Source organism: Pangasianodon hypophthalmus, chromosome 26 (genome assembly GCF_027358585.1).
Source record: "Pangasianodon hypophthalmus isolate fPanHyp1 chromosome 26, fPanHyp1.pri, whole genome shotgun sequence".
NCBI classification, from domain to species: domain Eukaryota; kingdom Metazoa; phylum Chordata; class Actinopteri; order Siluriformes; family Pangasiidae; genus Pangasianodon; species Pangasianodon hypophthalmus.
The window spans coordinates 16,687,760-16,713,012 of NC_069735.1; the positions used below are offsets into that span (position 1 = coordinate 16,687,760).

A 25,253-nucleotide genomic window follows, 5' to 3' on the forward strand; every position below is an offset into this window, starting at 1 on the left:
TGCCCAACTATGAAGAACGTACAATACATTGTACAGTTAATTCAACAAACGCTAAAAAATATGTAACGGAATCATAGGAAGACAGTTTATTCAATATTCTCCTTTTAGATATCACAGAAAGTTTTTACATTTTAGGATGAATGCTATGGATAGTTGCTAAGGTGAGTGAGGATAGTAAATGCACCATCACAGCAATAGAAAATAATTTTTGAAAGTTGTAAGAAATCCATGTTTATGTAGTGCATCCAAAGTCGGTAAGAGTTTGAGCCAGTGAAGTGATGCCGATGTATTTGTCTTTGTATTCGGAAGTTTGACCTTCCTCCCTTGTGGGCCAGTATTCAATCCATGTCTGCTCGCCCAAGATGTACTGCAGCCTGACAACAAAAAATAATACAAATGAGGGCCCAATCACACAGAACTTCATAATCATGCATAGCTGAAATCTACAGAGATTTGTGTTCTCCCTCTTCCACTACATCAAATTCAGCCCATGGCGACCTTGGTGATTAGCTGATGAGTTAACATACTTTCCGTCTATCCTTGGTAGGTCAGCACTTCGGCCCATGATGAGGTAGCTCTTGCCTTCCTTGAATCCAAAAGACTCTCTGCAGTTAGCATGACCCATGAAGCTCCTCTTTTTTTCACGTACATCTGGGTCAGAACCTGTAGAATAAAACCCAAAGACATGAATCTGTACGGAAACACCTGATCTTAAGAAACATGCTGGAATTTCCCTGGGATGGACATGGACATAGAGAGTCATATAAAATGCTGTCTCAGTCTCTCTTATGGCTGTTGGTATCTTTTTTAGGATCTCCAGAACAGAAAGCCATGTCTGACATGTCTTACTTTTTATCCTTATACAGTTACGTTTAATGTTGTGGAATGTTTCTGTTAGCACTTACTTTATAGCAGCTATAAACAAACATTCCAACACCAGCCTCTCTTTTCACATTTCAACAAATTGTCATGTCACATTGCATTATACTGCCCCCATTGTTTATGTTAGAACTGTGTCACGTGTCATATACACATTGTTAAAAGGATAGTATAACCCTGACCTTGGTTTACTATATACTTATTGTTGTGAGTGAAGCTCTGTTTAATATACGTTACTGTGATCTACTGTCACACAGGCAAATAAGACATACCTTCTTTCAGACTGTCTCAGTCTCTCTTATGGGTTTTGATAACTTTTTTAGGATTTCCAGAACAGAAAGCATTAAAAATGTGAGTGTCATGTACTCCAAATTGTGTGGCATATATATATATGTATATATATATATATATATATATATATATATATATATATATATCCTGAAATTCTAATTATGAAGTTTGTAGCCATATCCTACAAAGGCTGAATGGATGTGAAATACTTAGAGTAGGCGTTTCTCCAAATTCCCTGTGCTTTATTCTCTGATCAGTTTGTGTGCAATTCAAGTAAAATTATGTAAAAGTTTGGAGAACTTGTACGTTCTATAATATATAAGTATGTTTGCATTTATACCTACTTAATGTATTATTTTGAAACAAGGTAATATACCATAAGTAAGAAATAAATAGCAAATAGTTAGGAGTTAGAATAAAATACAGAGTGACAGGGTGGTGTCATGAAATGGAGTTATGGTTACTACCCCGAAGCTGATTATTTTCCAATAACAGCACATGTCAAAGTGTACCACAGCAATTTGGCAATGATTAATTATAATTAATTATAATTAATTATAATTAATTAAACAACCAATGATTAATTATAATTAATTAAACAATGACATTGTATCCATTTATAGTTATGTTTAATAGGCCTCATTTATCAAGCTGGATATGAACAGATTTATGTGTAAATTGTTAGTACGAGTGTTTGGACATGAAATTTGTTATTCATGAAAATTTCGTAAATTCGGAAAAACGTTCGTAACCTACTCATGCTCTTCAGTGTGTGTAAATTTACACGTAAGAATACTAACTAATGTAACCCTTGACATGATCAACTTCAAATTTGCATGGATTACTGTACTTTTATATCTTCAATATACTGTCAAGTTTAAATAGTTTGTTTTTATTATGTTTACAGGATTAAGCAGACGCCCTTATCCAGAACAACTTATAGAAGTGCTTTGGAGTCTCTATCAAAAACACATCCTCGTGATAGTTCACTAGGTCAGGGACTAAAAACCAGTCGTTTTATATTATTGGCATTAATTAAAAAATATAAAAAATAAAAAAAGCATCCAACACAATCCCATAAATTCAGACAAATAAAACTATCAAAAATAAAATAAAACTGTCATTCAGTAATGACAAAGAAATAGAGGTGTAGAAACAGAGGGCGGGCTGGTCTGTCTGCGCAGAGCCATAAGCTGTAAACAAAAGCTTCAGCTGACATAAGATTTAGTGCTTGCTTATTATTATTAATATTATATATTATTAAATATTTTTATTGTCATAGCAGTGAGTCAAAAATAATTTCCACTTCTGTTTTTCAGGCTTTACCCTGATGGTTTGTTTTGAGTCAAAAAACGTCCACTTCTGCTTAATCCTGATCGATTTCGTGCTGCCAGCTGTCTGTGTCATTTTAGCTGACTTTGGAGCTCTATTTCTGTTATGGAGCTCAGTATGTTTCCCATGTTTCCCATACAGTATGTTTGTTTATCCAATCAAAATTTTTGGGAGAATTTATACATTTATTTACTATTAAGATTTAAGATCTAGTGAAACTGTAGTAAACCTCTGTTTATAGCAATTTTTGATTGATTTAGTTTCATACAGACAAAAATGCACAATGTTTTGCATTTTTTTATTCAGAAATAAGCAGTCATAATTTTTCTTCATTCAAATTTTGTTCATAATAGTCTAAGAATTTAATCGAATCAAAATCATGAAGCCAGTATTGTGAATCAAATCCAACCATGACTGGAGTGTATCGGTACACCCCTAACATACACTTGCAAGTACAAATAAATTCTGCATTTCCAAAACTTTTGTAAATCTGGCAGAAATTTTTGTTTGGTTTGACTTACGCAAACATTTACACACAACTTCACTAAAAGATTGGTAAATGATGCCCAATGTTGTGGAATGTCTTTGAAACAAGTTACTTCCTGTTATCTCCTACTTTATATCAGCTATATTCTGTCATTCCAACACCAGCCTCTCTTTGTCACATCACATTGCACTATGTATCATATAAGCATCGTTAAAAATCAAGCATAACCCTGACCTTGGATTAATGCGTACTTATTGATGTGAGTGAAGCACTGATTAAGATACATTACTGTGATACATCTACTGTCATACAGGCAAATAAGACATACCTTCTTTCAGGACCTCTTCAATCTTCACTTCATAGAAATCTGTGTTTTGGTTCTGGTCCACGCTCAATACTTTGACTTTATAAACTGCAAAATACATGCAGTAAAACGATTATTACTAGGTTTTTTTATATTAATTTTTCTTACTCACTATTATATATATTTTACAGAGATTGGAGTTATTATATGTTAAAGCATGACATTAATACAGTGAGTGAGAAATGTGTGCAGATAGCCTGTTTTTTTTTTTTTTTGCCTGAATCTGGTATATAAATAGTTCTCAGTGTTTACCGTAATCCATGCCAGCTTCACAAGCTTTTTTCTCCCGGTCTTTCTCTTCAATTTTCTGTTTCTTCTGGATACTGCAATTTTCTGTATCAGGGAATATAGAACATTTCACTCTTATACACTTGCACAAATATGCAAAAAAAAAAAAACTATTTAAACTACTTAAAAGTTTAAATTGAACGACTTAATGGTGATTTTTTTCATTTTTATAATACATGCAGTTAGATATTGAAATCGGGTCAGTTTAAAAAAAATTTGCCAGTTTAGTCATTTCTCAAGATGTATTATTCCTGATTCCTTTAGTTTATATTTGTCAGCTGTAAATGCGTGTACCTTCAGCACACTGGCACAGACCCTCCTGGTCACTGCACAATCTGTTCAGGGCTCCATCTTTCTTTGTAGGATGGTAGTACTTCACACAGCGTTCCCCTACAAAAAACAGGGTTCATGTGGGTGTGTGTGTGTGCATGTATGCATGCGTGTGTGAATGTGTGTATACACTATTTACCTGGAGAGTAGTACTCATACACAGTGACACCAGCAGGTTGAAGCAAAGCTACATTAGTTATCTTGTGCACTCTGAAAACAATCCTGTCTGGCACAGTGTGTGATACCTGACAAGAGAGCGAATCAGCTTCAACAGAACAGCTTTAACCACATTTTAATACGTCAAATGTGGAAAATATTTTAAATGTACCTTATCTAAGTAAATGATGAGGGAGCCTCGTTCTGAAAGCTGCTTGTCCATCTCAAACTTCTGTATGTATTTGTCCCTCCCACTGGTTAACTGAGAATACGAGTGTAAGAAAACAAGCGTCAGGGTAAAAAACAACTGCCTTCTGTGAAAATATTTCTGATGCTTATTGTACAGAAATTATTGTCACAAGGCCGGAACTATCTGCAAGTATCTGCCAGATTTCTGCTTACTTCTGTAAGATCACTTTCATCCACCACAAATCCTGTCAGCAAGCCGATATCCAAAATAGTCATGGTGGCATCTCTGTTCCGATCCTTAAAACTGAAATGATGTATTAAAAAGGAAGAAATGTTAATTACAAAAATGTTCAATGCTTTAATATATTTTAATGTTTTAATAAAAAAAAAAATTAAGAATCAACATTAGAAATAAACTAATGAATGTATAGATCTACATGCCCTTTATTTTGCAATATACTTACAGAATGTCAATGATGACCTCGTAACTTTCTTCGGCTTCTGGATACGATACTGAGACATAAATATTAGAGCAGCGAAACATTATAGCACGGATATTTTAAATATCTCAGAAAAAATTGTTTATGGTTTTGGCACCACAAATGGAAATATGAGTCGAATGCAGGGATTTAAAAATGAGGTAAATCTTACCCTGTTGTTCTCTTTTCATTTCAACAGTAAGATCATACTTTGTGCAGTCACTCTTCTTTTCTACGGGTCTAGCATAATAAAGTGTCATTACCTATAAAAAAGAGGAATTTTTTTTTGTAATAAATAAACTACAAATACAAAACAAAGGACTTTGTAGTATCCATGAATACTCACTTTGAGAACTCCAGCACCAGATCCTTTAGCCGTAACATTAAACTCTTGCTTGAGCTGAACCTGTAAAAGTCCAGGCACAAAAATCTTCTATTCAGTTTTCATTTTACCATGATAAGGGACAGAGATCTCAAAGCTGCAGAAAGCAAGATTTTGGAATTTTGCTCTCTCTGGTAGAAAAGCTATTGTGAGTAACAGGTGGAAGAACATTGTGCTGTGCTCTTCTCCACATCACGGATGAATCTGATGAGGATTCAGGGTGTGTCCCAAACCACATTCTGCACACTAAATAGAAAAGGCCTACATACCTCTGTTAAAATGGCAGTTTTCTGTGATGTAAAAAAAGTGAAATCAAGGTAAATCATTTCAGAACCTTTTCTACCTTTATTGCACAATTGCAACCTATAAATTAAAGTGAAAAACAATAAGAATCATTTTAGGAATAATGAATAATAATAAATGTACAGTAACCTCATTGCATAAGTGTGCACATCCCTAAACTAATACTTAGTTGAAGCACTTGAAGTACTTAGTTGACCTTTAGATTTAATTACGGCATTCAATCTTTTTGGGTAAGAGTCAATCCATTTGGCACATCTTGACTTAGCATTATTTTACAATTCTTCCTTGCAAAAGCATTTTAACTCTGTTGCATTGGCTGGTCATCTCCTGCGCACACAGCCCTCTTCAGGTCACCCCACAGATTTTCAACTGGATTTAGATCTGGACTCTGGCTGGACCAGAGTTGATTGATTCTGAACACTGCCACATTCCCAATTATAAAAGGGTGTGCACGCTTATACAAGCTGGGTATAGGAAGTTTTTTGTTTTTCTTTTTTTCTCTGAAACACTTCTGGTTGTTTGTCACTTGATTTTTATATGTTGCAATTTGACAATAAAAGTGAAAAAAGTTCTGACATGGTTTATCTTAGTTTCATTTTTTACATCACAAAAGCCATTTTAATAGGGGTTTGTAGACTTTTTATATCCTCTGTATTATCAAGGTTTCCTCAATATTACAGAAGTTTTTATCACTATTTGTTCAACATGAATATCACCCAATATCTGAGAGCAAAACCTTTATCCTTTAGCAAGAGCTAGTCTTTTAGTTACTATGCTAACTTTAGACAGTGTGCTAGATAGCATTGACTGTTTGGATTGACTGCTTTACTGTGATCCAGCACCACTGTGTCCATGAATTGCTAATTCATCATGTAGTGAGATCAGAACACAGCACATACCAATAGTAGCAAGCGAACTGGTGGATCTTTTTTTTTTTTAAAGATTAGTTTTTTAAAAAAATTGCTATGCAACCTTGTCAGAGCGTGTAAGATGTGCACTGTTCCTGTTGAAAGTCCATCTGATGTTGCGACTTCGTCCACTCACGCTCACTTCCACATCCAAGTCTGCATTCTGTTGATCCCTTACTTGCTTATAGTACTCAGCCACTGCTTGGAACACCATGACGGTTGACTAGTTGACATGTTAAAGCAGAGACAAATCAGTACAATCACAGATTGAAATAACTTTCTGTCAACACTATCTTATGACTAAATTGATTCAATCCAGTGAAACAAATGTATTTACATTTATAAAGAAGAACAAAGGATGTTGGTTAAATAAATTATTTAAAAAATAATATGTCTTTACACTTTACTGAATTTTGAAGACTAAATTGTTACTTTCACTTTCTTCCATATCAAAGGTGACATGCATGACCCCAGTAATGTTACAGATCCAGATACAGTAAATATAGAGTACTACTTCAAAGCCAGCTTCAATTAAACAAACACACAAAAAATATTCAGCATATTCAGTAAATTAAAAAAGGGAAAGAAAAACAGAAAAACCTACCTGGGTGGTGCCATAACCCCCATATGGACTACTCTGCCTATTAAGCCAATGAACAGCTTTTCCTGCTGCATCAAACTCCTTTGCTTTTACCAGAGCCAGCAGGGCATACGCTGTTGCCTCTAGAGAGAAGTGATGTCCTCCAGCAACTTGCCAGAAAGCACCGTCTGTGCACAAGATATAGAAAGAAATTGAAATGAGCTTCCTAAAGGATTGAATTAATATGAATGTAAGAGTTCCTGACCTCCAGAGGAAGACTGCAGCAGGCGATCTCTGTTAAACTTGCCAGCATTGGCCAAGGCATAGGAAGACATCGCAACTGCATACGGATTGGTCAAGGTGGGGAGCCTAAGTTCCAAATATGCAATGGCCTTCCTGGAAGACTCTGGAAGACTCTAAATGACAGAAAGAAAAAGCAGAACTATAAAAAAGCTGGTGTACATATTTGATTGTATTGGCACACATGCAGATATATGATGTGACATTAGTTGACATACTCCGACTGATTTGGCACAGAGATGGTTTCCTTCTTGCAAGGCAATCAGGACGAACGCTGTCAGAGACGCTTCAGCATCCTTACCCCGTACATCACCCTGGAATCACACAGAAAAATCTCTACAGGTACACCAGATTTCACAGAAATATTAGATTTGAGGGTTCTTGTAGATGCCACTAATTTCAGACAGAAAACAAATCTAAGCTCAACTTACGACCATCTCTGCATGAATCACTGGAGCATTTTCTCTAAATGTGCCATCTGGCATCTGTGCATTCAGAATCAACCACTTGAGGGCACTGCAGAGAACATTTTCATCTATGCTAATGAGGTCACTGGCCAGAGCAAAGACTTTGGCCACGTATGCTGTCAACCTTTACCACAGAGAAAACAAGCAGTCAAAATATGACCTAGGATTGAATGTTGTGTAAGAATTTATCAGTTACTCAAAATTTGATTCGTCTCTTTTACCATGTGCTGCTAGGTCTATGTGTCCATGCTGCATAAGAACCATCATCTTTACGGTAAGTTAGTTGTCGTGTATATCCTAAGAGAGGGAAGGAGGGAAAGAACATTAATTTTCTTAGTTTTACCAGTGAAAATAGGGGAGACCTTTGCATACATACTTCCTGATACAAGCACCAAACCACACTTTAACTGTAAGTAGAAGCTACCCTTATTTATTATTTTAAAAAAAAACTTTCATCCATTCTAAATGGATTTAAAAGCTCCTCAAAAAAATGTAAAACTAAAGGCATCAACACTTTAATAGATCTAAGCTGTGGATCCAGACAATAATGACACACTCTGGGCCCACTCTGAACACCAGAAACACTAGCTACCCAGCAAAAGAAAGCTAGACCCTAATCTTCTAGCATGGCCCAGTGGCACAGCAGGTAGTATTAATGCCTCACATGAACAGGATTGACCATGAACCTGACAAGAATAAAGTATGGAAGACTTAATGTCATTTTCTATAGCTTATGGTCAACTCATTGTCCTTTTAGGGTGCATTTAGATGCCAGAGAGAATTGTGCAATTAAAAAAAAGAAGTGAGAAATATTATTGGGAAAAATTTTGCAATGCAGAGCAGGACTGGAGAAGAAAGACATTAATATTTATTGCTCTGTTTCTGGAGGAGGTGGAGGGGAAGAGATACGTACAACTCTTCAATTCAAGGAAGTAAACGTAAAATGAAATGCCTCCAGCTTGTCCCTGAGATTTTTGATGGTACTTTGTTCAAATGATTGTCATCTAAGCTGATTTTTTCAGCTTGCTGCTCTGATTGGTTGCAGCCCTGGTCAAATTTTACACCATAGGATGACTCATGGCAGATGATGAGAAAAGCTTGATGAGCAAAATGGCCATTACTATATGTTATATTGTTCAACTGGCACATTTGTGTCCTTACTAAACCTTATAAATTTGCTGTATAGTGTTTGGGAAGAATTTTCTCACCTGTCTGGATGTGCTGGACAGCCTCACTACGTCGCTGCAGGCCAACTTTCTCCCACTGCTTGGTGGTATCTAGGTAGTGTGTGGCAATAAGGGGCAGTGTCATATAGATCATGTTCTGCTCTCCACAGCCAGTGGGCTGTACAATCAGACGCCCCATGAAGTCTCCACTGATGGCCTTCTCTATTGTCTGACTCACCTCCTGACCTGCAAGTAAATATATGAATAGTACGATGGTTGTTAGGATGGATAAGCAGGTAACACCTGTTGTGAATACCTATGGCCTTGCAAGGAAAGAGGGTAAAATACACAAGTATACAATAACAAAATAATCATGGGAGGTGGACTATGAGAGTTTCCACCTGCTTTCAGACGTGGGTTCATCGTAAATAGCTAAAAAAAAGCTGCACTAATGTATCATCTGCTTTTCACCTGGCCCTGATACATCTGAACAAAAAGACCTTTACATGAGAATGCTGATCACTGACTTCATCTTGATTTTAAAGACCGTCTGACTAACATTTCTTCAAGTAGTCAGAATTGTCAACCGAACCTCCAGTACTACTGGACTGTATGCTTAGCCAACTGCTTTTTACACTGCTGACCCATGACTTAGCATGCAGAGAGGAAGTGGAACAGATTGTGGGTATTTTTGAATCCAATCTCTGTGTTAATGTGGATTGTTAAATTCAGAAGGTGCCACTGGACGTTGAGAGTTCCACTGTGGAGACTGTCAAGATCAGCAGCATCTCCATTTACTAGAATGATTGAAGAAAATAAGCACCCCTCTAACTGTGGTAACTCAGGGGTGGACAAATCATATATTCTTTAGCTAGCCAAGTAAAATCTTCAACGTGTTGCCCAATCCCATGTCCTGGTTGCCCGAACACTTTATAGGCTACAAAGTGGTAGCTAACATAATATAATGGCATATGTTGAGCTACTTAGCTAGTTAAGTGTGTTACTACAAGTATTAGTGTTAAACAAGTATAAATATTATTGTCTTCTTCTAAAAAAGTTTTTACTGTAACGGATGTTTTCATCCTCTAAGAAGTCAACAAGTCCTTTGCCAAAGCTTCAGCTACAAAATGTGGTGGTCTGTAAAAGATATTTAAGTTTGTGTAGTGTTATTTTTATTTTCTGTTTAACTGTGAAGTGGCTGCATGCAGTAAGAAGGTATATAAATTTCAGTCAATATGATTTTGGTTCATAAGGCATCAATTAGAATTAATAATACATCTGAATATGCCACAATACAATATGACTATGGTCATCAGTGAGCTCTTGGACAGTCTGTGGTGCTACTTGGCGGCTTCGGATGCTCCGAACATCCCAGAGGTTCTCAATTGGATTCAGGTCTGGGGAACGTAAGGGCGAGTCAATGGCATCAATGCCTTCGTCATCCAGAAACTGCCTACACATTCTGGCCACATGAGGCTGGGCATTGTCATGCACCAGGAGGAGCCCAGAGCCCACTGCACCAGCGTAAGGTCTGACAATGGCTCTGAGGATTTCATCCTGGTACCTAACAGCAGTAAGGGTACCGTTGGCTAGCACGTGGAGGTCTGTGAGACCCTCCAAGGATATTCCTCCCCAGACTGTCACTGATCCACCACCAAACCGGTCATGCTGGATGATGTTGCAGGCAGTATAATGTTCTCCACGGCATCTACAGACTCTTTCATATCTGTCACATATGCTGAGTGTGAACCTGCTGTCATCCATGAAGAAAACTAGAGGACATCGGGCCCTCATGCCACCCTCATGGAGTCTGCTTCTGACAGTTTGGTCAGAAATATGCACACCAGTAGCCAGCTGGAGGTCATTTTGTAGGGCTCTGGCAGTGCTCCTCCTGTTCCTCCTCGCACTAAGGAGCAGATACCGGTCCTGCTGCTGGGTTGTTGCCCTTCTATGGCCCTGTCCAGCTCTCCTCGTGCAACGGCCCATCTCCCAGTATCTCCTTCATGCTCTTGAAACTGTGCTGGAGACAAACCAAACCTCCTTGCGACGTATGTATGTGCCATCATGGAGGAGCTGGACTACCTGTGCAACCTGATTGGGTTGCAGGTACTGCCTCACGCTACAAATAGTGACAAGGACCCTAACAAAACACAAAACTAAAGACAAATCAGTTAGGAAGGTAAGGAGAGAGCAACTGTCTGTGGCTACCACAATTGTCTATGGCCACCACCATTCCCTTTTGGGGGGTTGTCTTGCTGTTGCCTCTCCAGTGCACCTGTTGTCACTTTCATTTGCACCAAAGCAGGTGAAACTGATTCACAATCACTTATGCTTCCTAACTGGACAGATCGATATCCCTGAAGTTCAGTTGACTTGGTGTTATATTGTAATAATTAAGTATTCCCTTTTTTTTGAGCAGTATATGATGTTTTTGCAAGAAAGAGTGGGAAAATATTGCGAAGTCAGGATGTGTCATGGTGATAGACTCTTACCCAAAGAGACTGAGTGGTGTAATATAATCAAAAGGTGCTTCAATAAAATATTAGTTTAGTGGTGTGCACATTTATGATTTATTCAAAAAAACTGCCATTTTAACAGGGGTGTATACACTTTTTATATCCACTGTAGGTGCAAGCCTACTGATAATTTGTGAATGATGTAGAAAAGAACTGTTTCAAAGGTGTTACATTTACGACCAAATCACCTTTGCTAGCCTATTTACACAACAGGTGGCTGTCCTTTTTCAATAATAATCAGACTCTACACTATAATAATGGTTAAGACATTGGACTACTGATCGGAAGGTTATGAGTTCAAATCCCAGCCCCCCCAAACTGCAACTGCTTGAGCAAGGCCCTTAACACCTCTCAGCTGTATAAATGAGATAAATGTAAGTCATTCTGGATAAGGGCATCTACCAAATGCTGTAAATATTAATCACTTTATGATTATTGCATAAATTCATTTCAGTGATTCCCTTTTAAATCTACGCATCAATCGAAATCATCCGAAAACTCTTCTAGTAGTAAGCAGGAGATTTATATGATGATTTTGTGTCAAACTTTTTTGCCTAGTTTTATCAGTGTTTCCACACACATGCATGTTCTTGGATCAGGAAAGATGGTACAGTGTTCACAAAAATTAATCTATCTAGTAAAAATCATTGAACCATCAGCAAGATTGCACCTTGGACTATGTATGTAGTGCAGCAGGCAGTGGGACTCGGAAGCATGCTTTATAGTTGACTGTGTTAAATTTTAACACATGCTAAATGAAGCCAACTTTTTTTTTTTGCAAATGTCAATAAGGAGAAGAGTTTTTTCTGATTAAACCTGTTAAACCTACTTGTCTGCCAGGCAACCATGAATAAAAATAGCCAAGACACCCCTGTAACAACTTCTTAGATCTTTAACTTTCTGATTCCCCATACTACTGCCAAGCTTGATAACAACTTTGTCATCTTGTCAATAAAATAAAGCATCTGTCCTACTATATATGAGTATATGATGGGGATGGCAATAAAAATGGATCTTAGGTGACAAAACCTGTATTGGTCCATACTGACATATATTGATGTGTTTGAGTTTCTTCTTACCAGCCACAGTGATGTAAGTGTGTGCAGGAGTGTTTGGAACCTGCCCACTTGGTACATCAGTCTTCAAATGCACAACTTGAACGCCACCTTTTGTTCCGAAAACACAGAAAGAACAAGAGAAACAGAATGAAATGGAAACTTATTTATTCACCTAAAAATGGAAAATCAGTATGTGCAGAATAAATGCTGACAAATAAATAAGGAGAAATAACATGAAGTGTTTGCTGTTGATAGGGTATGGAATATAGATAATCTCACCAGGTACTCGAGAGGGCTTTAGTTCCAAATTTTGTTCTGGGACTTCAGTTAGCACACCTTCAGACTGATCAAGAAAAAAAAGATAACATATTAGACCTTATGTTGATGGATCTTATGTTGATCTAAGCATTGGATTTGACTTCATGGTCAAATCTATGTCATTCCTATGTTTTTTTGGCTACATATAACCAATCGTTTAAAATGCAGCCCACTTCTTGTTAAGGGTTTTCGTTATTCCTGTCTGGTAAAAATCACTGGTATATAATCTGCTGATACTCACCACTACCTTCAGGGTTTTCCTTACTCCATCATGAAGTGTTGCACTTGCAGCCTGTACCTCTATCTGGTGGTTCCCTAGTTCCATGGGAATAATGACATATGGGATGGCTCTGGTGGACTTGGCATCAATGTTAACTATGGTACGGTATTTGTTCTTTTTGCTGGCTGCACTGCAAATATGCTCTGTCTCAAAGAATTCCACACGCACCTAGTGGGCACAGGAAGTTAGACAGATGTCCTCAGCATCAGAACAAAACAGGGATTAGGTTAACTTGTTAGGAATCAGGCATTAGTGTGAGTTATGAAGCGGATTAAGTGGCTGAACTGAACCAATTTCATACATACAGCTTCAGTAAACATTTTATCCCGGTCAGGGTGCAGGTGGATACAGAGCCTGGGCATGTTGGGCATGAGGCAGAAATAGACTCTGGGTTTGATATCAGTCCATCACAGGACATATTCCCCCCAAGTGTGCACATACCCATGCACACTTGGGGGGAATTTAGCATAGCCAATCAACAGACTAGGCATGTTCTTTGGAGATGGGAGGTAACCAGAGCACCCGCATTAAACCCATTTGGAGAACATACACAGAAACTCCAAACAGACATTAATCTGAGCTCACGATCAATGAGAGAACCCTAGAGCTATGAGACAGCAACATTACACACTGCACTAACCTGTTGCCATGAACTGAACCATATTCTGTAAAAGAAAATTGATATGTAGAACTGCAGATAACAGTAAAAAAGTACCTTCTGTTTCTTATTGGAGAAGTTATGCAGAATAGCCTTAATTTCTAGTTGTTCATTGCGTACTGCTGAGTAAGGTAACTTGAGATCCACAAAGAAGTCTTTTGCCACTGTAATTTCATAGGGATCAGCCACACAGATGCCTGCAGGGAAAAAGAAATGTATGTTTTAAGTGTCTATTTCAGATTTTTAGACATATTATCACTGTTTACATCAAGATGTTTTAGACATGCAAAGAGGATGTGGCACTGACCGTGGGTTTTAGAGAGGCTGATGGCTAGGACCTGCCAGGTAGTAATAGAGTCTTTTAGATAGTTTTTTTCCAAGGTCAAGCTTGTTGAACCGCTACAATAAAAGGGAAACAGCAGATCAGATCAGTACTACCATTAACCTCCAGACTGCTGTAATTAAAATATAATAAATAATCTTGGGTTATTGCATTTACCATGGTACATTTCCTTTACAGGCTGGCAGGTTTATGTCCTCCCACAACCAGCTCTCAGGGAACTGCGTTCGCGTGACAATTTCATCAGAGCTTATGTAATCATCATCATCATCTTCACCTGAACAAATTTATATTCATGCCTTGGACAAGTGTCAAACATTCACATACCAAGAAATAAAATAAATCAGCTTGGCAGCATTAAAAATATTGATATATTTGCAAATGTGGAGCAGTGAAGCAACCATGGGGCTGTTGCACGAAACTGTTTCCCCTCACTTTCCAGCCAACTTAAATAAAGTATAAGAGTAAAAATAGTTTTAAAAAAGTAATAAAAGCAATAAGTACTTTATATTACTATTATGACAATTTGTCTTTAAAAAATGCATGTTTTTGCAAGTTATTTGTGCCACATTTAATGGCAATTTGCAACTTTGTTGTTGTTAGGGGTCCATGCACCACACTGGGGACACTACTTGCAAAGGGTGCTTGGCCCCTCAGATCTCCTCTTGCAGCTATATTTATTATTAATATTATTATCTCTGTGTGTGTAAATGCTGGAAATAAAAAAATGAGTTGATCATCTGAATTGACTGGCTTCAAAAGCAACATTGTAATGCTCCTGGACATTTTTTGCCATAAAGCTGACATTTAGTTAAATTTTAAATATCGTTTTTTAAGGTGTTTTTTTTTTTTTTTTTTTTTTAGAAACCTTTAATTACTCAAACAAAAGACGAAAATAAAGAACAAAATGGGTTCTTACTGCGAGCCAGGTGCAACAAGTCTCTCTGCTCATCCTTGCGTTTTTGGATCTCCCTACAACAGTCCAGGAAGGCCTGGACACACTCTGTACCATCCGAAATGAATGAAGCTCTCCGTTCACATGTGTAGCCCAGTCTGTTCTGCCTCAGTCCATCTGCACAGCATTTCTTCTGTTCGTCGGCGTATTTACCAACTTAAGAAAAAGGGTATAAATGAAGATCACAAGTTGTGGCTATGATTCCCCTGCTCTATTTAAATCATACAACAATTAATCATACAACTCAACAAAATTGGTGAATAAGAAGTATAGCTTCTTACTCAGTGTTTGGGTGATCTGTAGTATAGTCTCAGCTCTCCGTTTTCTCTTTGGTGGGGTGGGACACTCAGAAGCTATTAAAAAAAGGAAAGTCTTAACATTAAACAGCTTGTAGTTGAAGTATAAACCTGCAGTTTTTTCCCATAATTTTGCCATACCTCTTTAATATATTAATATCAATTTATATCACAGTGCTGGACATAAATTGCTAAAAATTGATCTAGATTCTCTGATTGGTGAGAAGGTGTTAATTTTCTATAGAAGCTGCAAGTAATGCAGCGACAAATCACAGGTTCACTTTATTGTGCTTGTTCTAATGCCTTAGCATTTCTACAGTAACAGCACCATAATCTAACCCTAATTATAATTAAAAACCTGTTATTTAACAAAGAAAACCATGGTCAAATATTTGTGGACATTTGATCATCACACCATATATATATATATATACAGTTAGGTCCGTATTTAGATGTTTACTGGCAAAGTCTAATCTGGCTTTCCTGTTCTTGAATGTTACCAGTGGTTTGCACCTTGTTGTAAACCCTCTGCATTTACTTTGTTGAAAATGGCTGTAATTCCTAAATGGTAAATGGCATATTTTTGTGGAACCTCTTAAAGTAAAGCTGAAAGTCTACACTTCGATCCCATCTTGATTGTTTTATTTCAAATCCATTGTGGTGGTGTATAAAGGCAAAATCACAAAAACTCTGTCATTGTCCAAATACTTCCGGACCTGACTGTATATATGACTGTATATATATATATATATATATATATATATATATATATATATATATATATATATATATATACTTGTTGAACAAACATTATAGCTGCTATTACATAAGTGATAACAGGAGCTAACTTGTTTCGCAGATGTTCCACAATAGGTTTAACTCTAAATGGATTAAAATGTGTGATGTTTGATTCTTTAATAAATTAAATAATTGTTATTGTTGGGAAATTTCTATAGTATAAGCTGAATGAAACTCTTAATGATGTGCTGTTAAAGTGTAAAATAATCCACTTTGTGGTGGTAACAGTAACTGCTTCATCACACCACTTGCTGTTGATTATTTACCTATTACAGCACCACACAGTGTTCTATTCATTACTTTAAAATGTCTGTTTTACCTGTTCTTTCACTGGTGCCTCCTGCTTTATCAGACTGAAACAGCAGACCTGCGTCATAGAAAACCCCCATACTGTCTTTACCACTGCCTGCTGTACAGCCAGTGTCATGCTTCTCAATAATGTCCCAGACCTGTTGATGGAAATAGAAAAGAATATTACTGTAAATATGTACATTATATTTTCTCTAGCAAAATTAGATCAGATTGATCCCAGTACCAATCCGGGGGACACTGTTTTACAAATTGTTGTGCCTTTGCCTGATTCCGGAGTAAACATAAAAAATAAAGATAAAGATTACTAAGAGAATTAAAACCCCTGCCAGGTATTACTCACCTTGGTCTGTGTGAGTCTGTTCTTGTTGAGGACAAAGACAGCCTTATCCACAGCTACCAGACCAACCTTGGCAGTTGGATCTCCAGTAACTATGAGATGAAACTCATCACCAGGCTCAAATACCTTCTTGACATTTAAACTCTCCTTTACATCCAGTTTCAGCTACATTATATAAGATATTAAGGAAAAAAAAGAAAGGAAAAGAGAGAAACAAAATATATCAGGAGTGGACAAATTCGTTAGCTAGCCCACCTGGCAAATGTAAGCTCCAGTGTGCTACCTAGTCCAATGTTTTGATTGCCTGGAGACTAAAAAGTGGTAGCTAACAGTGTAATAGCTTATTGCAAGCTAGATAGCTAGTTAAGTGCAGACTAAGGGAAACAAATGATATATGTATGGTGATGACTAAAAGTATTCCATGTAGCATAACATGTTTGTGATGGAAACTCACTGAAACTTGGTGCATATTTTGGCTATGAGATGTGGTGTTCTCTTCTCTCATTGCATGTAAAAATATTATTTGGGTCTGGCTAATGTCTGGCTTTGCCATTTGTACTTCTGGATCTGGATATTTTTGCACATTAATTTTGACAAAATTATTCAAGCTTTCTCAGGTTGGACGTAGATCATTGGTGAACAGCGATTTTCAAGTCTTGCCACAGATTCTCAATCTGATTGAAGTCTGGGCTTCGACTGGTCCATTCTAAGACATTCAGGTTTAAGAATTTGAACCAATATGCTTAGGGTCACTGTCTTGTTGGAATGAAAAATTGGGTGGTCTGCCACCCTAAGTTGTTTTACACATCTAGATGTAAATATCAGGAAAATATCAGAAGCTGACATTTTGATCTCAAACCCATTTGCCTTCAGTGAAGAGCAAAAACAAAATAATTGGCCTTGCTGTTCCAATACTTTCAGATGGTATATAACCAAATATTGACTTTGTTTAGGTTATTAATGTTTTCTGCTCTTTATAGTATTTGCACTATATATATATATATATATATATATATATATATATATATATATACACTTTGCTCTTATAATAATCTCCACTCTTCTGGATTTTGGAGCGTGGCTGTGGGGATTCATCCATTCATCTACATGAGTATTGCTGAGGTTGGGCCCTGATGTTGGATGAGGGGTTCTGGCACACAGTCGGCATCACAGTTCATTGCAAAAGTATTCGGTGGGGTTGAGGTCAGGGCTCTGTGGAGGACATCCAACCTCAACACACCACGTCTTCATGGAGCTCACTTTGTGCACAGGGGCATTGTCATGCTGGAACAGGTTTGGGCCCCTTAGTTCCAGTGAAGGGAAAACTTTTGGCCATACAGTGTATATAATATGTGTGTGTGTGTGTGTTCCACATGTAGACTCCCTAAAATACTGGTATATTCCTGCACTTACAAGAGCATAATTCTATACAGTATAATAGTTTAACTTACTGTGAGAAAGAAACAGATTGCCTACCGTTCCCATGCATGTGTCCTTCACGTCGACCCAGATCGAGTCTGACACAACCTCAGAGGATCCCATGTGGTAATACGCCACCACTCGAAATGAGGGAACCAGGTCTTTGGTGACGGGTAGAGACAGAGTCACCAGCGACTGCCCTTGTCTCTTAAACCTCTTCCCTTCCACAATCTGTCCTTTACTAAGGATCTGACACAAAGAGAAGAACCAAAGCTTTTGTTTTAAAAAAACCCAATGCTTTTTTAGTTACTAAAGTTCAATGTAGGTTTTAGGATTAGGTATAGGCTTCGTATTATTATTACTGTAAAACACAAGCCAGTAGAACTATATCACAATATCACCAAGATATTTAAACCAATGTGTATGTGAGAGATACCAACCAGATAAGTGATATCTTGATCTTGGGGAGTACTTTTGAAGTTTAGATTGATGTTCATCTGATCACCGATTTCCAGTTCTGCAGCGTCTACGCTTATATGTAGGTAATTGGAGGAGCCTCCTTTTGTGGTGTAAGCTTGGGCAGTCATCTTGTTCTCAGCTTGTCTTTCATTTAATATGCCTGGGGCTGTGGTTCTTGCCTGGTAACAAAACCATTTTTAGTTAAAAAGATGGTTTACCAACTCAAACAGCTTGGCCTGTGATTTTTCTTAGCCGGGACTTGATGTAAATATTATGTTTACTTATAGTTCATATTCCTGTGTAATTTATTTTATTTATAGCATTTAACACAAGTTGATAAGCAGTCATGAAAGTCATTTTCACATCTGACAAAACCAAATAGGTCTTTAAACCCCTTTTTACATGACTCACAGTGATTTCTAGAGTCTTCATTGATGCCTGGCTGTTCACGATGACCTTGGCCATGCCATTACTCTTAGTTCGACCCCTCACGTTACCGGGCATGACCAGCACATCCACATTTTCAGCAGGTGACTGGTCCGGATTGGTCACATACACCTTTTCAAATCCAGATCAGACACACAGTGTGTAATTCAAATTGTTTTTAATGAGATTAAAATGCTGCATATCACTCAAAAGTACTGAATTTTTGATCATGGACATTTATCAAATTTAATATGAGCAACACACTAGTGCTAATCATTTACGCTAATTATCTAGTGCACCAGCAAATTATTAAGTCTGTTGTCAGTTGTAAGAGAGCACAGTTAAATGGCTTTGGATATAAGTTAATTATAACATACATGTTGTGGGGAAAGACTTTTTTTTTACCGTGACATCGAAAGACATTCCAGGGTGGAAGAATTTTGGGGTTCTCTTGAACTGGATGGTGTAGGGTGATTTCACAATTTGAATGCCTCCTCTCTCTGCTTCAACCATTTCGCTACCTGAAACATTGTTAATGATAAATGATAGTTGAAAAGAGACAGATGGCATTATGTAATGTGTGAATGTAGATCAGCACACACACAAAACTGCTGGGGTCTTACCGGTCTCAGTTAAAACACTGACTGAAATGTACAAAGATCTTCCGATTAGTTCATGAATATTTGGGACGGAGTGCTGGATCATCTCTTTAGTGAGCACTGCATGTCCCTCTCCGTTAATGATCTATATGCAACATAAAATACTACATATAAGTAGTAGTAGTAGTAGTAATGTACAATTGTCCCTGATATTTTGTGCACATGACAAATAAACTTGAAACTTGAACTTGAAACTTGTAACCGAATAGAATGGATAGATAATGTGTTCAGAACAGACACAAATACAAGTATGAATATTTGGTGCACTATTTGTAGTTTTTTTTTTTGTGGTTTTGTTTTATTTATTTCTTTATTTTTTAGAAGGTGTACATCAGAACTGAGATCCTGCAGGACACAACACAAAAGTTGGACAGGCAGGAGGGTTTTATATATATATATATATATATATATATATATATATATATATATATATATATATATATATATATATATATATATATATATATCAGACTTGAAGCTTGAGTCACAGTGGTCTAAATTAGGCTATTTTTTTAATTGTGTATATATAATTTAGAAAATAAAACCAAGTAAATTCATAAATTCATTAGAAAATTTTGTGGGCAGGATACAAAACAACAACAACAAAAAACCCTGCTTAAGTGGGATTAAACACAGTCCCACAGACATCTCAACTTAAGTTCAATTATGAACTGGAGTGATGTAGCTGAGGCAGAGGAACTGTCAGAATTCACACACCATGCTAACTCTGCTTACATCTGAGGTTTTTCCCCAATGTAGGCTTCACATTTGATTAAAAAAAATGTACAAAAAATTGAATCCTTGGTTGGATTAAAAATAAATAAATAAAATCCATTGTTTAGGCCATACCCAGTTTGTGTTTAAATCTGAATACAAGAAATTGATCTAACAAAACAGAAGTGAGCGAATGAATCAGTGATTATTTATGTTATAATGTGAAACATCAGAAGTCCGTGGAATTTACCTGTGCTCTTTTTAAAGAGGCAGGCAGCGTGGTCTTAGTGTCATCGCGCCTAACGCCAAACACCACAAACGCAACACCATCCACATTTTTTCCGAAGAGGTACCTTTATATAATTCACAAAAGTTAGCTCATACACATAGTTAAAAAATATAAACCACTATTATTTATTGACAATAAAATACAGGTAAAGTCTTGTGTGTTAAGACAGCTTATACCACGGCGCTGTTGAATCCCATTTGTTTATTTTTTGGCGAACAGGTGGACAAGTGAACAAAAATTAAAATTGCATAAGTAGGATTAAAAACAAATGTTGATTCATTTTCTATAAGAGCAGCTCTGACAGTAGTGCAGCTGCATTTCATAGGTTTATGTTACTGTGCTTGTTCTAATACCTTATCGTTTCTATGGTAACAGCTCACTCACAGGGACTTAGACGGTGGACGGTCCACGTGTTAATGTCTAAATGTTAATTAATTTAGAATTAATTGAAAGAGTCTCTAGTGTCAGTGCTTTGTAACAGTCAGTCTTCAGGACAGAGGAATCTATTTGTTCAAGTTCTGGTAACTGTAACATGAGCACTGCTTCATCACACCATTCAGTCTCTCAGTATTTTACATATTGTACAACAGCAACAGAGTTGCGTACTCCTTATTTAGTTTAGGCACTCACTACAACCGTACTTGCAAAATTATTCTCATTTATAGTCATTTACTGTCATGGACATGTTCTACTTACTTGGCACTTATGTCCACTTGAAGTTCTTTATCATCCACGTAGAAAAATGACTTGGATGGTTTTAACGCTACCTCAAAGCTCGGTAGCACTGCAAAGTGAAACGCAACATTTTAACGCACGTGTAGAAGTCACACAAGCAGACACAAGCAGGTTTTTATAGTCTGAATATAAATCTTACCATATTCTTTAACTTCGAATTCAGCAGTGAAGTTCTTCTGTGGGGTGTTTTTATACCGTGTCACTACAGACCATATTCCAGGTCTTAAAAAAAAAAAACAGAGAGATAATTTCAAATTAAAATGAAGGATAACATTAGTAGTCTCTGTAAGTAGGACAATATGTAATTAGTGCACAGATATTTCGATCTGTAACGAGTGTTTTCTAACATTTCATTTTAGAAGCATTCATGCAGTGGACTAACTTGGCAACTTCAGGGATGGAGTATTCCCCTTTTATGGTCCCTTGCTTGGGGAAGAGTGTTTCCCTGCTAATTGTGATTCCTTGAGGATTCTTGGGAAAAAGAAAACATCATTTGTGAATCAGGACAAATGAACATTTAAATTGATTAAAATATCTTTCAGATATCTTTCAGTAAATACATAATGGATGAATAAGAGGACCAGAAAATCTGAAGATACATTATTTTAGCTCACGACTAAATCATAGAAACTGTTCCAAACTGTCAAATGGAAGAAATCCCAGCTGAGTTGTTTGAGCACTTACTATGATTTCCACATAGATTCCTCCAGTCTGGTCAATGGGCTGCAGATCAGGAGTCAGCGAGAAGATTCTGTAGCGAACTGGGACAAAGACGATCAATTTGTTTTATATACCCATTTAATTAATTAATATTATTTAGGGCATCCACACTGAACATGATTTCTGCCATGAAAACAATTTATTTTGACCATGATATATAAGTGAATAAATGAATAAAGCAAGAAACTAATAAATATATGAAATTATGAATTAATCTATTTCTTTTAAATAAAAAAATACATAAAAATTCATTTTTACAATGTTTTTCTATCTATCTATCTATCTATCTATCATGGTTGAAATTGTGTTTAATGTTGGTGCCCTTTGTTTTCAAATGCTGGTGGACTGCATCCTGCTCCAAACCTTTAGCTTTTGGCCACCTGACAGTCCATTTAGTATTTCATCAGAGAGCCCAGACTGTTTTACCTGGTGTTCCAGGTGTGTAGATGCTCTTGTCTGTCTGAACGAATATGTAGCCAGACTGGAAGGAGAGTAGGGCCACTTTCTCGAGCACGCTGGAAGGAAAATGAGCCTGTAGGTACACATACTGCTTCTCCAGTGGGTCATCACTAAAGAAGTTTTTATTGTCAGGAATCTGAAACACAGCACAATTACACACTTAATTTTAGTCTTCAATAATTATAGAAATTAATAAACTCCACATCATCTGAAATTTTGTTTCAGATCCCATTTCTGAAATATTTTTATGTCTTTATATAAATTTTGTTGTTTAGACGAAAGTCTTTAAAACAGTAGTTATTAAAGTGAAGCATAGCCTGAGGTCCGTGATTTTATTTTATTTTTTTTTTGACAATGATAGAAATCACAAATCTCATTATTAAAGTAATAATTATTGATGATTTCCATCCATCCATCTATTCATTCTCTGTACCACTTATCCTACACAGGGCTGCAGAGTAGCCGGGCACATCCTGGATGAGGGGCCAGCCCATCACAGAGCACAATCACACACACTACGAACAATTTGGAAATGCCAGTCAGCCTACAGCGCATGTCTTCGGACTGGGGGAGGAAACTGGAGCAAACTCCTGAAGCACAGGGAGAACATTCACGCTCTGCATACACAGGGTGGAGGTGGGATTCAAACCCCCAGCCCTGGAGGTGCGAGGCAACAGTGCTAACCACTAAGCTATTGTGCCCCCTAATGATTACTTCTTTAATAAAATTATTAATGGTTGAGTTCTTATACATTGTTTGAATGCTTACTTGAATTAAATGGGTTTAATACAAAACTCAATAACTCAAATAAACAAGTTGGCTGAAAAGTTCAGGAATAAAAAGTTTGATATCTGCAAAAAATAGCCAAAATATTATTGTATAAATGTATGATAAATGTCTAATATTTAAATATGTGGATTATGTTTGTAAAGGAAATGTGACCATAGAGTTTATTTTGCAGTTAAAGGGGACAGTGGCTGCAAAAAGAACCTCTTTTTGAACCCCTGCTTTAAAATACAGCTCAGTTCAGTGTTCCACTCCTGGAAAATAGGGCATCTGTTATTGTATTTTTTATTTTTATTAAATGCCCGGACATGCATGGACACTGTTTGTTTTGTCCTGCAATCTCAGAGAACTCACCTTTATGTTTACAGCAGCCTGGTAGTTGTTAGCAGCGGTGAGGACGACGGATTCAGATGTCAGTTCTGAAGTTTTCTGTGGGTGGTTCCTCACGCTGATCTTCACTTGGAGGTCATTTCCACTATAATCCTGTGCCTCCACAAACACTTTCTCAGGGGTCCCCACCCGCAGCAGGTTCGGGGCCACCAAGATGTTGCTGTTAAGACAAAGAGGAAAACATTTTCCAATTTTTTACTTTTTTCATTTCTACTTATTAAACTATAGTGTATAAGTAGATTAAAATGTGCCGTTTGGGGTGATTCCATGTTGGAGTCCCACAGATATTCCTTGTAAGTAAAGTAAAGGTACAAGACATTTTATACACAGGTAAATTTCCTTCACATTAACCTGTGTGCATGTTTCAGATAAATCACTTTAAACATTAATACCACCTACAAAATCTGACTCCTGAGTGGTGCAACAGAAAAGCGTTCACCCTTTCATCAGGAGATTGTGAATTCTGACGATGACGCAGCCATCCGAGTCCAGAGAGCAAAACTGGGAGGGGCCTATTCTCTCTTGCCTGTCAATCACAGCAACACTAGCTCCTGAGCTCATGTATGCAGAAGAGGGCGGATAGCGCTTTCCTCCAAGTGTGTGACGCAGCATAAGCAGCAGATCGACCCTCCCCATGTGGTAGTTGTTGTATAATAGGGGTGGAGAGTTAGCTAGTGGGTGGGAATTGGCAGGTGACTAAACTGGGGAGAAAAAATCCTACTAAATCTACAGCACTTAGAAAATGGCATTTTTCTCCCAGTGCACTATAATTAATTATAACTTTACCTTGAAGTATAACCATTAAGAATATTTATACTTAAAGTATCATAATTTTTTTGTATAAATGTGTGTGCAAAGAATGTGAATGTACATTTCATCATGTTCACCATGGCTTGAGTTCAAGTAAAGACACATGACATCACATGAACAATGTGATTATGTGTGAAAAATAAAATCACATGCAGTACATGTGAAAAAACTTCAATAAAAAATGAATAAAGTGGAAAAAGTCACATGTGAAATAATGTGAATAATGTAAAAAATGCAAAACTACATGTGAAAAAAAATGTGTGAAACAATAAGATTTGCACTGCTCAGTTACTGTCAGTCTGTGTGTGTGTGTGTGTGTGTGTGTGTATACTCACAGTGGGTCACATAGTGTGAGCAGGGGGGACGAGAGAAGCGCAGCCGTCAGCCACACCAGGTCCACACGCATCCTTCCTGCTGGTCCTGGCTCAGTCTGAGGAAATGTGTGTTAGCGAGCAGTACCACAGCTTTTATACACATCAACCTCACACACAAACCAACTACAGAAGACCTCTCCCACTGCACGTTTTCACTGTGATTATGAAACTCTGACATTGGGGGAGTCGGTGATGGAGAGGGGTGCAGTGGTGTTTCAACAGAATGGAAAAAAAACAAACTTCA

General features: G+C 37.2%; 1 protein-coding gene across 1 annotated transcript; it reads right to left on the reverse strand.

The window, feature by feature from the left end:
* Positions 1-71: 71 nt before the first annotated feature.
* LOC117595682 (complement C3-like) lies at positions 72-25,128 on the reverse strand. Its single transcript, XM_034300088.2, has 41 exons — positions 24,971-25,128; positions 23,790-23,985; positions 22,617-22,785; positions 22,155-22,231; positions 21,853-21,941; positions 21,610-21,692; positions 21,432-21,519; positions 20,697-20,799; positions 19,697-19,817; positions 19,479-19,594; positions 19,059-19,205; positions 18,629-18,826; positions 18,246-18,437; positions 16,773-16,934; positions 16,440-16,569; positions 15,308-15,379; positions 14,991-15,182; positions 14,231-14,348; positions 14,039-14,130; positions 13,789-13,928; positions 13,035-13,241; positions 12,755-12,818; positions 12,497-12,583; positions 8,944-9,147; positions 7,957-8,032; positions 7,700-7,859; positions 7,487-7,582; positions 7,234-7,384; positions 6,993-7,156; positions 6,453-6,611; positions 5,142-5,201; positions 4,968-5,058; positions 4,781-4,829; positions 4,530-4,620; positions 4,300-4,389; positions 4,111-4,216; positions 3,936-4,031; positions 3,606-3,686; positions 3,318-3,401; positions 528-663; positions 72-374 (listed from the first exon to the last, which is right to left on the reverse strand). The coding sequence occupies exons 1-41, from the start codon at positions 25,039-25,041 to the stop codon at positions 233-235; spliced, it is 4,950 nt and encodes a 1,649-aa protein (XP_034155979.2). The 5' UTR covers positions 25,042-25,128; the 3' UTR covers positions 72-232.
* Positions 25,129-25,253: the final 125 nt, after the last annotated feature.